This window comes from Hippocampus guttulatus, chromosome 1 (genome assembly GCF_054856545.1).
Source record: "Hippocampus guttulatus isolate MCC_2025c chromosome 1, RoL_Hgut_1.0, whole genome shotgun sequence".
NCBI lineage: Eukaryota > Metazoa > Chordata > Actinopteri > Syngnathiformes > Syngnathidae > Hippocampus > Hippocampus guttulatus.
The window spans coordinates 22536708-22550217 of record NC_141261.1 but is presented as its reverse complement, the minus strand read 5'-3'; the positions used below and the strand labels follow the sequence as shown (position 1 = coordinate 22550217).

At 42.9% G+C, this 13510-nt stretch overlaps 2 protein-coding genes across 4 annotated transcripts; both read right to left on the bottom strand.

Annotated features, from left to right (window-relative positions):
• Positions 1-89: 89 nt before the first annotated feature.
• On the bottom strand, positions 90-7358 carry jagn1b (jagunal homolog 1b). Of its 2 annotated transcripts, none has more exons than XM_086119934.1 (4): positions 7224-7358; positions 1231-1328; positions 854-926; positions 90-780 (listed from the first exon to the last, which is right to left on the bottom strand). In XM_086119934.1, the coding sequence occupies exons 2-4, from the start codon at positions 1317-1319 to the stop codon at positions 391-393; spliced, it is 552 nt and encodes a 183-aa protein (XP_085976060.1). In that variant the 5' UTR covers positions 1320-1328; positions 7224-7358; the 3' UTR covers positions 90-390. The 2 variants fall into 2 exon arrangements, with proteins under 2 accessions (XP_085976060.1, XP_085976051.1); XM_086119925.1 differs by lacking the exon at positions 7224-7358 and adding an exon at positions 2247-2661.
• Positions 3033-7356, bottom strand: LOC147210999 (uncharacterized). 2 transcript variants are annotated; one of them, XM_086119870.1, is made up of 3 exons: positions 7224-7356; positions 5627-5876; positions 3033-5513 (listed from the first exon to the last, which is right to left on the bottom strand). In XM_086119870.1, exons 2-3 carry the CDS (start codon positions 5868-5870, stop codon positions 3580-3582), a joined length of 2178 nt encoding a protein of 725 aa, XP_085975996.1. In that variant the 5' UTR covers positions 5871-5876; positions 7224-7356; the 3' UTR covers positions 3033-3579. The 2 variants fall into 2 exon arrangements, with proteins under 2 accessions (XP_085975996.1, XP_085976007.1); XM_086119881.1 differs by having other exon boundaries at positions 5627-5873; positions 7224-7353.
• Positions 7359-13510: the final 6152 nt, after the last annotated feature.

Sequence of the window (13510 nt, the reverse complement as noted above, 5' to 3'; positions counted from 1 at the left end):
TCCGACAACACCCACAAGTTCAGCATTCGGCTTTGTGATACAAAGTACTGCAAACACTTTAGTACAAAGAAGTGCAACAGACAATGAAATGCTCTGAACAGTTTAATTGTGAAATGCCAGAAGCTTTCATGTACAGTATGCACTGATGGTAGAAGACTTCAGGGAATTCCCGTTTGGATGAAAACAATTCAAATAGAACAGTACAAAGGCAGAAAAAGTTGCTGGACAACTTTTTGCAGAGTCTTGCCTCAGAGACTGCATCAGTCTCCCAACCAATCATTCCATTTTTTTCCCCTGTTGCTGCAGTTCATTTTTGGACAGCCACAAATCCGTCATCTCATTTTGTTTGCCCAAAGTCACGCAGACAATGCTGGCATGTTCCGTGTGATTTTATTTCTTCTTCTTCTCCTGCGTGCTAGTGAACCACTGGTCCAGCAGCCTCTTGCTGTAGTAGATTTGCCAGGCGTGCACCTGCACGGAAATGACGATCACCAAATACATGACCATCACCGCCGAGAAGCCAAAAATAAACCGGTAGGCTTTGCCGTGTCGATAGAGCTGCTGAGCGATGGGAAACATCTCCATGCTGCCATAGATGAGCGGAGCCACAGAGAAAAGTCCGTTGCTGATCATGGAGATGACCAGGTAGCTGATGTTGTTTCGTGGCAAAGCCATGAAGCTAAAGGTGGTGGGAATAAGACTGAGGAGGTACGGGTACTCCCACTGGTATGGCGAGGCGATAGTTTTGTGGGACACCAGACTCAGCTGGCTCACTGTCACCTGACGCACAACGAGACACTTGAATCGGAGCACGGCTGACACTCTGTTGAATCACAAGTGAATGAAGTTTTACCTGAGCTGCCATCAGCAGCCAGACCAACAAGTGGACAATGTTGAGTTTGCGGATTTCGGACTTCAGGGCCACGCTGTACACAAAGACACAGTATGGGAGAAGAGGAATGCAGCACAGGCCTGATTATTGTGATGAAATATGAACCATTAACTCTTTTTTTCCCCTCTTTCCTCCACCATACTTTCTCACACATACACCCATGTACCCTATCTGCTATGATTGGTGGAACTGACAGAAAGGTCCAATTCAACTTGCATTGCCCTGACTGGATGGATGAATTTGCATGCATCTGTTGCATGCTTGACATTGTGAATTCCTGGAGTGACTGATTACATATAGCATAAAAGTAACAAATCACTGATAGCACTCGTGCATACCTCATCTGGTAGTGTGAGGCCACTCGCTCTCTGTGTTCAAAGTCACTGCCGTCCGTACCCGTCGCTCGTGGTCCTGCTCGGGAAGCCATGGCTCAGTTCTACATGATGAGACAGACGGATCACAAGTATGAGAGCTTGTACGGTTCTTCATTTTATTGTTTTCCACATGCATGTTCCAGGAATTACTGGGCCAAGTGTGGAGTACAAGTTTGTCATCATCAGAAACATTTCTGCTAAAGTTCTGTCAAATCTGACGGCCCGTCAAGCCAAGCATTAAGTGTTAGTGGAACATGTTAACGAGACATATTATTGCATTACACGTTTTATATAGTCTAACATTGCTCGTTTTGGGGGTGGGGGGGCGGGGGCGGATATTTCTGAATGTGAGCGTTTTACATTACAATGAGAAACAGTCTTGATGTAAGCCGATATAGTCATATTACAAATGATACAAATATATTGTTATATAATATTGGAAATATTTTGTTTGTAGACAACTCGCTTCTGTACGCGTTGAGCTACAACTCCGAATATTCCTTGTTTTTATTTGAGAAAGTCTCATAAAGCCACAACGCATTCAAAGTAGCCCACAGAAATCATATCACGTGCTGATCGTTTTATATTTGATCAACTACGCAGTCTTAATCACCGCCAAGTACTTTTTGTTCCCATTTAGAATTATCTTGAAGCTCTGACCATTTAGAGGTCAGGCCTCTTATTCACCTACACAAGTGTACTGTCACGCCCCCGTTCCACTCGTCTATTTTCTGATTGGCTGCACTTCGTGTGATGATTTCACTGAACTCAAACGACAGCGGCAAGCACATTGAGTTTATACAACCCTAAATTCTAACGAAAGGCTTCATTTGGGTCTTGTCTTACGACAGCCTACAGAAGGCATCGTCTAAAACCGAACTACAGGCTAACGTCTAACTTAGGCACATGGCGATTTTAATGTTCGTCGACAAAGATCCAAACAGTTTTGTAATAAGACGACGAAATCATGGAAGACTTACATGTTATCTTCCGCCGTTCGTCAATTTTTCGAAGCATGAACAAATTGCACGCCAACGTTGGCGCTGTGAGGAAGAGGAAGTCGGCTGACAGTCCTAACGACGATTGGCCAAAAACACTTCTTCCTTTTTTTGAAATTGCGGTTGCAAACTGTAATAGCGACCTATCGCCACCTATTGATTTGGAATGTTTACTGCTTTGGCTCGGAGACTGTGGTCCTTTATTACCCAAAGTACCACCTCGAAAAATAAGTACAGTATCACTAGAATTGAACAACATTAAAATACCAGGCTCATATATTCACATAAAGGCAGGCAGAGGCTTTCCCCCTCCTTCTAAAAAGTATGCTTAATATTATTTTATAGTGTCACTGTAACATCATGCACAGTTTGAACAACAACACTGATTTGTATTGTACTTCAAAGTTAAATACAACGAAACTGTTCTTAAATGTACTGTGTTGAATGTAAAAAAGTAGGTTAAAACACTGTGCGAAATTTGAAGTGATTCTTTTATGTACCACTATTGTGGTATCATACTGTCGTGACAATGACATAAATTCGTAAAATAAAAGAACAAAACAAAAAAACTAAAAAAACAAAAGATCAGTTTTTCATTTTTTTCTATCCAGTCCTTTCAATAAATACCCGCCTGTCAAATCTGCATGCTGACACGTCAAGTGCTTGCAAACGTCTCTGAAGAAGGTGAATGCTGATCACTGAAATTGCACAAGGTCTGAAGAATGAAGTGACACGTTTTTGAGACAAATAACATACACTTCAATCGGACACTTTTATTTATTTTATTGGATACTTTAATTTATTTTTCCCAAACCACGCAGCGCTGCAACATAAGGATGAAAGAGCCGCATGCTGCTCCGGAGCTGTGGGTTGCCGACCACTGTGTGCTTCTAGAGTATGCCCTGTAAGCGATGTATTTGTATACAAAAGAGTCTACAGCATGAATTCAAATCTTTTCCTTGTATGCTACCTAATATGTGTGTTAAGACCAGCTGTAAGAAAAAGGAAACAATTGTGACTAAATGATTGTCATTTCAGCTATCTTCTCAGTCAGGAGACAGAGATGTATTTGCTGCCTCAAAATGACCAAATTAAACATTATTACATTTTTAATTACATTAAAAATGAGTTTTTGTACTTTTAACAGACCGATTAGCACATCTATGTGAAGACCGCTTTGCTCATATGTAAAAATAGAATGATTTTAATGAAATCCCAAACAAAGATTGTCATTATGTTGCCAGAGCACATCCAAACCGTTTCACTTTACATTTTATGCCTCAATCATCGCTTTTCTAAATACAAGTGTTTTCAATCAGATTGGGTACAATAAGTACCCAGAAAAAGTGGCGTGGACATACGGATCAGCATAAAGTCCTGCTGCCTGGTCAGATGGCAGTTGAACATGCACAGTGTCAGCCTGCTGTAGAGGAAGCACAGCACTACCGGATGCCTGATCCAGCAAGCCTTTGGTGCACTCATCGTAAGTGTATAGCATGGGCTTGTTGTTCTTCATCAGTGCCACCCACACGTTACTCCCTTTGCAGTGGACATGGTAAGTAAAATAGTAAACCCCTGGTACACTGCATGTAAAAACACCATTTTGCGGACTGTAGTCCCGATTGCTGTTCTGCAGGACTTTGTCGAAAATCACAGGAGAACCGACAGGAGGAAATGGGTCGGTGAGCTTTGCTGTGAAAGATGGCATCTCCAAGGCATTTTCACCAATGTAGCCACCATTAGTTGGCTTTTTGTATGCTTGTTTTTGACCACTGTATGGACCCGACACTGGGAGGGTTTGTCCAAGGCCAGGATATGTCGCAGGCAGTCCTGGAGGACCAGGTGATCCAGGTTGCCCTGGTTGTCCAGGGAGACCCTGAGGTCCAATAGACCCAGGGTTGCCATTCGGACCAATCTGACCAGCCGGTCCAGGTATTCCTTCACCCGGATAGCCAGGCATCCCAGGAGGACCTGTTTTTCCTTTTTGACCGGGCATTCCAGGAGGTCCAATTGGTCCACCTGGTCCCAAAAGTCCTGGGATCCCCTGAGGTCCCTGATGGCCTTTATCACCAGGTTGGCCTACCTCTCCTCTTGGCCCTGGTAACCCTGCAGTTCCAGAGGCACCAAATAAACCCCTGTTGCCTGGTTCCCCTTTGGGGCCTGTTGGTCCTTGAAATCCTCTCAGTCCAGGTTGCCCGACTCCACCTATGAACCCTGGCTGTCCTGGGAGTCCTGGTAACCCAGAATCCCCTTTTAGTCCAGGATTTCCTTTTGGCCCACCATCACCATCTTCACCCTTTTGTCCCGGGAAGCCACTACTTCCTGCTGGCCCCATTGGGCCTGGTGGACCAGGTCTGCCACTCGAACCTGTAGGACCAGTGACACCTGGAAGTCCTTCATGACCCTTTTCTCCTTTTGGACCTGGTGATCCGGGAAAACCATTATGTCCTTTATGACCCTTGGGTCCTGGAAAACCTTGTTTGCCATAACCAGGCAAACCTGGACTTCCTGGTAATCCTGGAGAACCTGGTTCACCTTTGCCTCCAGGAAGCCCAGGTTGGCCTGTAAAGCCATCCTTCCCTGGTTTTCCAACTCCAGATGAGCCCGGTAAACCTGGCTGGCCTCCGTCACCAGGTGGGCCTGCTGGTCCTGGTTCACCACGAGGACCGGTTTTTCCTGGCATTCCTGCCTGACCAGGAAAACCATTCACACCAGGTTTGCCAATCCCAGGCATCCCGGCATGTCCAGGTGGACCTGGTGGTCCACTAGGCCCTTTCAACCCAGGCAAACCAGGAATACCAAGTCCTTTTTCTCCTCTGGGGCCTGGTTGGCCAGGAAGCCCAGGAGAACCTCTTTGACCTGGCTCTCCTTGAAGACCTACTTGTCCTGGCAGACCTTGACCGCCTACCTTTGCAATTCCAGGAAGGCCAGGTGGACCTGGAAGTCCTTGAGGACCATGAAGTCCATTTGGTCCCTCACGACCATTAGGTCCTGGCTCACCTTGAGGCCCAGGCAATCCAGGTCCTCCTGGTTTTCCAGGCAATCCGGGAAGTCCTGGTTTACCTATTCCCGGGTACCCTTGAGGACCAGAAGGGCCTGGTTTTCCTGGTATTCCTTGCAATCCTTGTCCTGGCAGCCCTGGTGGTCCTTGAGGTCCTGGTGGGCCCTCAACTCCAGGAGGTCCAACGCGGAAACCTTCTCCACTAGAACCAGGAGGAGGTGGACCTTTGGCTCCTCTGAATGTTTGTCCTTAAAAACAATAAACATTTGATCATGAAAGGTGAGGATTACAACTAAAAAACAAACAGGCCTCAGTTCTTTAATTATTTCATTTTCAATTATTAAAAAAAAAAAACGGACACCTTTGTTTTTCGTCACTAGCCGTTCTTTGCCCAACTCAAATGGAAGCTGAGGGAGCTCCACACCGTACTGACCAAGTAACGGCATGTCATTCCCTAAGACGGGCTGTTGTGGGTGGCCATCGTTGTACTGTGGCTGGCCCTGGTATTGCTGCAATGATGTTTTGCTTCTGGAGAAGGAGCCACCATGTGCCAGATGAAGCACAGCGATGAGTATGTGGATGTGATGGAAGATTGTAGGAACCATATTCTACTGTGGAGAAGAAAAAAAAAACCCTAAGTACTGTTCGTGAAGTGCATCTGGAAAGTGCATCTTTTTTTCCACATGTTGTTATGTCATAGCCTTCTTGATTAAATATATTTTCCTCAAAATTGTAGCTCTCCAGCATTCCTCCAGAAGGACAACCATCTTTGCCTCATCTACCTTACAAGTCGCTAAGGTAGAGTGGCCAGACCAAAGCCACTCCTTAGCAAAAGTAACATGGCAGCCCATCTGCCATTTACCAAAGGCACCTGAAGGACTGTCAGACCATGAGCGACCAAATTCTCTAGTTGAATGAGACAAAGATTGAACCCTTTTACGTGACTGCCTGACTTTGATGAGACATGTTTGAAAACAGGTTAGTGCACAAAGCTCTAATCCGTACAGACAGGGAAGCACGATGGTGGCATTATCATGCTGTTTTTCAGCAGCAGGAAATGGGACACTCATCAGGATTGAGGGAAAGATGAAATAAGGCTGGGTTGTGATCGACTGGTTAGCACGTCCGCCTCACAGTGCAGAGGTGCAGGGTTCGATTCCGTCTCCGGCCTTCCTGTGTGGAGTTTGCATGTTCTACCCGTGCTTGCATGGGTTTTCTCTGGGTACTCCAGTTTCCTTCCACATTCCAAAAATATGCATGGCAGACTGATTGAACACTCTAAATTGTCCTTCGGAAAGATTGTGAGCATGAATACAATACAATACAATACATTCTGATTTATGGTCGCTTGTCAATGTGTGCCCTGCGAGTGGCTGGCAACCAGTTCAAAGTGTTGCCTGCCTAATGCCCGAAGATAGCTGGGATAGGCTCCAACACGCCCCGTGACCCTTAGAAAATGGATTAGAAAATGGATGGATGGAAATAAGGCTGAAACATAACATGTGGGAAAAGTTGAAGGTTGTGAAGACTTGAAGTGTACAGTCAAACCTCGGTTTTCGACCAAAAAGTTCGAGTTTTTTATGCCTCGGATGATGACCGAATTTCGGTTCTTGAACAAACTGAGCGCACTTGAGTGTGTCACATGACTCCTCTCGCCTTCCTTACACGAGAAAGTGACGCTTCCTCGGGTAGACGATGAAGTGACGCTTACTCGTGTAGCGTTCCATTGTGAACAGACGTGTTCAATAAAGATTTTTTTTTTCAAAAAGCGTGGTTTCGGTTTTCGAACAGCATTCTGGAATGGATTATGGTCGAAAACCGTGGTATGACTGTATTCTTATTTAAGCTGCAATAGGTCAACATTGGTAACCCCCCCCTCCCCCCCACTGACACCAGACAAAACCTGGTTAATTGGCAAAAGTTTGGCTCTTCCAGCTATGAGTACCACTTTGGCTTACTTTTGAAGTTGTTTTCTTTGCCAAGTAAATGTCTTTGTCCACTGCCTCGCCTCACATTAGGTTGCTTCTCGGACTCGTTTCCAAGATATGAGTGGGAAGGTGGCCATGTAAGGGCTCCAGTAAGGTCTCAGCTCTGCCAAAAAACATGAATTGCAGGTTAGACTTGTACCTTCTTGACCTTCATGTAGGGGCACTACAATGCACGCACATTTCATCAACAGATAGAAAGGCAGAGAGATTAAGACTAGTTATCATAAGTTTACTTAGAATTTCTCATATTGGCTGACATTAGGTTGCGCAAGTGGTCATTATGTTGCGGCCTGTCAGTGTTTAGGATGTGTTCATTGGCTTAAACACTTGACAAGGGTACCAAGTCGAACATTGTCACAACGTTTGAAGAGTCTCCAACTGATTTCTAATGTAAAGATCTAGCACCATGGACAGAACCCCACACTATTTCACATTCCTCATTTCAACAGACTTATTCTTTGGGAATCATCACTTTTTCTGTCCTAGTTAGAGCAATTTAGTTCCCATGTTAAAAAAAAAAACCAAAACCCCTTTGATTAAGTGTACTAACAAATATAAAATGAATATTTTATTATCATCAATGGCCATAATATGTGTAAAAATAAGTTCTGTTAATATTATATTAAAAAAACACTTCACACCCCTTGGTCAGGCCGGTTCTTCTTTTACAATAAAATTTGCAAGTAAGGCACAAAAAGTGATAGCAGATCACACGCCCAATCAGACATAATTTTTTTTTACTGAAAATGTTGAATTGTTTGAGGCATTCAGCTTCAGTCTGATCTGAAGTAAATAGTAAATCAAAAACCTAAAATAATACTAACAAGCTCTTCGATTAAAGAAGAGCAGTAGCACAGGCTTGATGTAGACTATTGCAGATTTATGCGCAGGTAATACATACTAAAGCTTACATAAATGAAGCTCACCAGATGTTAATATCATGCATGAAATGAAATTATTCATTATTGAATTCTAAAACACCATCGCTTCCCTCTTCATAACAGAGTTCTTTTTAATTTGTGAGTCTCAGTATGATCCCGGAGGTTTTGGGAAGCTTATTGCACAAGTACAAAAAAGCTGTTGAAGAAGTTAAAAGGGGACGTTGTTTTGTTGCCGTTGTCAAATATTGGAATGACACAAATCTCGTATAAAGTGAAAATTTGTGTGATTCACTTTTAAGTGTGTGTCAATAAAAAATTGTCTGTGATGTTTTTTTTTCTTTCTTTACATTTGGAAGCTGTTAGCTTAAGCAAATGTTTGTAAGAACCCCCCCCAACAAAATACAAAAACTGATTGTAATGATTTGTGTGTATAATATGGAAAATATTACTGGATGGTGACTGAATAAGATTAAACTACTAATTGATAACTATTTCACCTCTCACAGCATTTGAAAGTTAGTAGTGTTAGTCCTTCTGGCATGTCATTCCATTTTACTCAACAAACAACACATTTGAAAAATCCACAGCCTTTATTAAGGGCAATGACATACATTGAACCCGACCTCCGAGACTACATCAATTTGACCTATTTTAAAGAGAACAGCATGATGACGTCAAGACACACTGAATCAATTAAGATCATTCGCCATGGTGACTATATGACAGAGTCCACAATCAGTGGGTCAGCTCCTCCTATATTCTTGCATGATGTTGAGGATTTGTCATATTTGTAGGGGTGGGGGGGAGGGAACAAACAAACAAACAAACTTGCAGATGTCATCGTGCTCAGTGATTGGACTATTTTTGACTTGCACCACTTGCGACCAAAAACCAAGTGTGTGTGTGTGTGTGTGTGTACTTGCATACATCTATGATGACAACAGTTTAAAGAGCATTCTGTGTGTAAACAATTGATAGCTATGCCACCGAATGTGATTAGCAAGAATTTGCAATGAAACCTGCAGCAGAGTGCATGTCATGTGAATGGCTCACTTGAGTTTCGACGATCCACGCGGCATGCGCTTTATTTCTGCTCTTTCAAACAATGCGCGTACATGCACCTACAGTAATTGCACTCCAATACAGTACACAGGCGGGGCGTGTGACTCATTAACAGAATTGCCTTGAAGTGCCGGGAGCCGCAGGTCACCTGACGTCTCGCCACAGTTTTTATTTCAGACAAATGTCAACAAGCGGATTCGTTCAACTGCACCTTTTGCACCCATAATTTATTGCCAGAACCTCATGTGGTTGCTTTGTCTCATATTTATGCTGGCTCCCAAAGGCACTCAGCCATGTTTTATGGATTTGATGTGCCAAAAATAACAAGCCATCAATGAGACGATGGGAAATTTACAGTTTACAGCTGCAATAGTTTAATTCTAGATTGCAAATTGTGATTTTAATATATCTGTACCGTACAAAGGAGTCATTGTTCAGAACTAGTTATATTTCCACATTGCACAGAGGCAAGTGGTCACAATACTTTAAATGCAAAAACAACGCACTCATTAAAATCAAACAAATCCAATTAGCTGCAAAGATGGAAGAAGAAAAACGAGAGGCAAGCAATCGCTGCTTTTATTTATCTGTGTGAGTTGCATTCTCTCTGTTGGATGGGTGTGCATGTGGCACAAGGAGTGAATGTGTTTGATCCACTTTCAGCTACACATTTCTTTATATTTTATCCATCAACTAAGAATATTTAGAGAAACTGTGTTGATTTTTTTCTTTCTGAGATCAAGCTTTGTGAAATGCCAAGGTACTGAGTTTATGCAACATGCTCCAGCACAGAAGTGCTACCTGACCTGACCAGCTGCCATAACAAGATATGACAACCCAAGAATTAGAATCAACCGTTGGTGGTCCTGCAAGGCCTTCCCGACTGTCCTGAACACTATCAGAAGCAATTATCTTCATTAAAACCCTAAATTCCAATCATTGTTGCATGAAATTGAATTGATTTGTTCCCAACAGTCTATTCTCTTCATTTTGTAGCATCTCTCTAAGCTGCACGGCTCGCAGACGTGGATGTGAATGATGGATTTTTTTTTTCATCTTCTGTGTTGCGATGTCATCTCATCTGCCCACGGCCTTCACAATCTGGAGTGCTGACCCAAGTAACTTTAGTTATCTTACAAATAGGAATGCTTATTCAATCAAACCAATTTGAAATGTATCCTCACAGACCCAACAAGCTGGCCTACGATGGCATCAGCATTTTTCCATCCTCTGATTGGTTGTTCAGAGCAAAACTTGTTACCGTCAACGTCACTAGCAAAATGCACCGACAGACTTTAATATGTTTAATAATCAGCATCTCTTGACAGTATGTCACTGACTGAAATGTTTACTTAAATATTGATTTTTCCAGATGTTTCACATTGAAGAGCTACATTACATGTTAATTATACTGTATTGCAATAATAATATACATTTTGGCTTTACATTACATTACATTAACCAGGCGATCGTGGTGGCCTGATGAGGTGGACTGAGTCCGGTAAGTCCGGGCTGAAGACCCAGTTATGTTATGCGTGGTCTGTCATTGGGCTCAACAAATCAATCCCCAACTCCTCATCCCAACGACCTTGACCTATGCCCTCCCAGAAAATGCTGATTGTCTCTCTGCTATGAGGCTAAACGTTCCAACAGTAAAATACCGTACAAAGTAATTCAAGGGTCAAAGAGAAGAGCCCAATTGCCTTAATCTCTGCAAAATACAAAGCTGAGATGATTACTAAAACATATTTTCTAACCCAACTTGCAGGAGAGGAGCATTTGCGTGTACTGTCGCAGTGTGACTCACAAGTGAGAGACAAGAAAGGAGGCAGCAGCAGACACATGGTGGTGGGATCAAGAAGCACATTCTCTCCATGCTACATCAACACTTCCTGTCTAGGAGGCAGGAGTGAGCGAGCGGGTGTGGGGCACAGTGCAAAGACATTAACAAGGCAGCAGACATAAAAGTCTGGGCCTGCTCACGGAAGCGCCTGTCCCCTCTTTTGCACCCGTCAATGACAAGTGGCACTGGCTCAACAATAACACGACAGCAGCCGGCCTCCAGGAGGACAAGATAATGTATTTTTAATGTTAATGTGGTGCTTGTGAGCTCTTTGGATATTCTTGCATGAAAGCATTGTCTCTGACCCTCATCAAATGAAGCAACAAGCACCAATTCATCCCAAACAATCACCCAATGTCAGGTTTAAGGTGGCGGGTGCACAGGAGGGACAGAGAGACACGCATACTGCGGAGTTTGGCAGCTTGCGGGCCCTGCATGATGATCACTTCACATTCTGGATGCAGAAAGAATTCTTGTGCTCAGAAGTCAAGGCAAGTTCACGGCTACCAAGACCCACTTATGAGTCAGTCTATATTTTCTTCAGAATTTGACATTCAGAAAATCCTTTGAATTGATCTGCGATGTTCTTTTGGCAAGAAGGCAATGAAGAAAATGCGATGCTGCAGCCAGACATGCCAATAACGCACTTATACAGACAAAACACGAACAACCCAAAAGCAGATCGGCGCTGTGTGCACCTCTTACCTTCACATGTGTTGCTGCTATACTGCAGGGTGGATGGAGCACAGAACTTTGATAGGGGTGAGGCTTTTATGTGCAAGAGGGAGGAGCTGCACAAGCAAGAGGACGGAGCCCAAATACTGTACAAAAAGGACCACAGGATCTGCTTAAGGGAGAAAGCACAGACAACGGCTAACTGCGGAAAGGCAATTGCGGTGCTATAACGTACTTTGGTCGGCCTCAATTTCGATCAAGTTGCTCTTGCTATCCAAAGCAAGTTACAAATCTCTGCCAGGACACAAATATTGCCTGCCTCATGGAGCCAAAACATTTCACCATGGGTGGGGCAACTGGATGAATTTTCTTTTATTTTTTACAATCCTTACCCAAAATTCAAATTCACAGGCGGGAAATGGGGAAAAGAAAAATCCCAGAAAAAAGGGACAGATCCATAATGTGAGTAAATATTGTCTTTTATAAGTTGTAATATCACCAATCACCACAAGATGGTGGACATGTCTTAGCTGCACATACACTGGGTTTTATACTGCTGGATAGTGTAAAGGGAGTATGCCTAATTTTTTTTGAGGACTTGGAATGACATGCTGGACAAACATAGTACCTCAAAAATATACACAATTTGAGTGAGTTGATTTTTGTGAAAAAATGCGGAGTAAGTTGCACTTCGCATTGGATTCTTGTTCAGCAGTTTTGTGCCATCTTTGGACGAGAATTTTTATGCAAGAGAGCGCTTTACACTGGGGGGAAAAATACATTACATTATTTTGTCGTCTTCTTCAAATCCATTGTTGTTTGATTAGGATCCTCTATATTTGAACATCTATTGAAAAATATAAAAAAATAATATAAATATAATTAAAAAAATATTCTCAAAAAGGAAATAGGTGCACATATTTAGTCCAAATTTAAAATTGAATTTTTTTGGCCACCCCCAGTAGCACTGATGAAAAAATGGGGCCTCTGCAGCATTCAAATTGCCCATCCCTGATTTCATCACGATGCATTTCGATGAGGCAACACTGCCATCCAACAAAAGTGTTGCATACTTCGTACTTCTCTGTCGCGTCGATCACAACTCGTCAAATGCACGACTATTCATGCTGAGATTGTGTAACAGCGGGCAATGCAATAGGAAATAAAACCACTCTTTGCAAACCAGATCTAATCTCTCGACTCGGGTTTGCATCCATGTGCAATTTTAGTGAGGCTTTGAACTTTTGCTCAACTTCTTGCTTATTTCAAGGTGTCAATTCTGACCGTGAACAGCTGGTTCACATTTAAGTAATCATTTTTCGGGGTGCTTTTTTATTTAACTTCAGACGCTTCAGGAAAAAAAAAAAAAAAAAAAAAACATCTGCCAAATTTGCAGTCGTTTTCACAGAAAATACTGTAGCTGCTGAACTCTATTATTTCCCTGCATCAATCACTTTCAGGACGGTGGAGCGAACCCAGCACACCGCAGAGAGAAAACATGGTCGGCATGGAAACCGCAACCTCACAGCTATGCAGTACGTACCTGCACCAGTTTTTACTCATTAAAGGCTCACACAAATATAACATTTTATAAGAAAAGGCCACAGCCTTGAAAAGTGGTCAATATTCTTTAGTCTCCACTGTTCGCTACAGCAGATAACCTCTAAATGAAAAATAAAAGAAATGAAATGAAATGAAAACAACAAGAACTATTTGCTAGAAAAGGTTTTGCAGTGCCCAGCCTCCACTAGAGGGTATTTTACGATACAGTACTTGACTAGCTTTGAGACCTTCTA

What these genes read in the sequence shown, in the direction of transcription:
- jagn1b (XM_086119934.1), bottom strand. Translation starts at nt 1,319, where the DNA reads ATGGCTTCCCGAGCAGGACCACGAGCGACGGGTACGGACGGCAGTGAC. An exon ending in GCCTCACACTACCAGATGAG is followed by an intron (nt 927 to 1,230) that starts GTATGCACGAGT and finishes CTTTGTGTACAG; the next exon opens with CGTGGCCCTGAAGTCCGAAA. An exon ending in GGCTGCTGATGGCAGCTCAG is followed by an intron (nt 781 to 853) that starts GTAAAACTTCAT and finishes GTTGTGCGTCAG; the next exon opens with GTGACAGTGAGCCAGCTGAG.
- LOC147210999 (XM_086119870.1), bottom strand. Translation starts at nt 5,870, where the DNA reads ATGGTTCCTACAATCTTCCATCACATCCACATACTCATCGCTGTGCTT. An exon ending in GCTAGTGACGAAAAACAAAG is followed by an intron (nt 5,514 to 5,626) that starts GTGTCCGTTTTT and finishes ATTGTTTTTAAG; the next exon opens with GACAAACATTCAGAGGAGCC.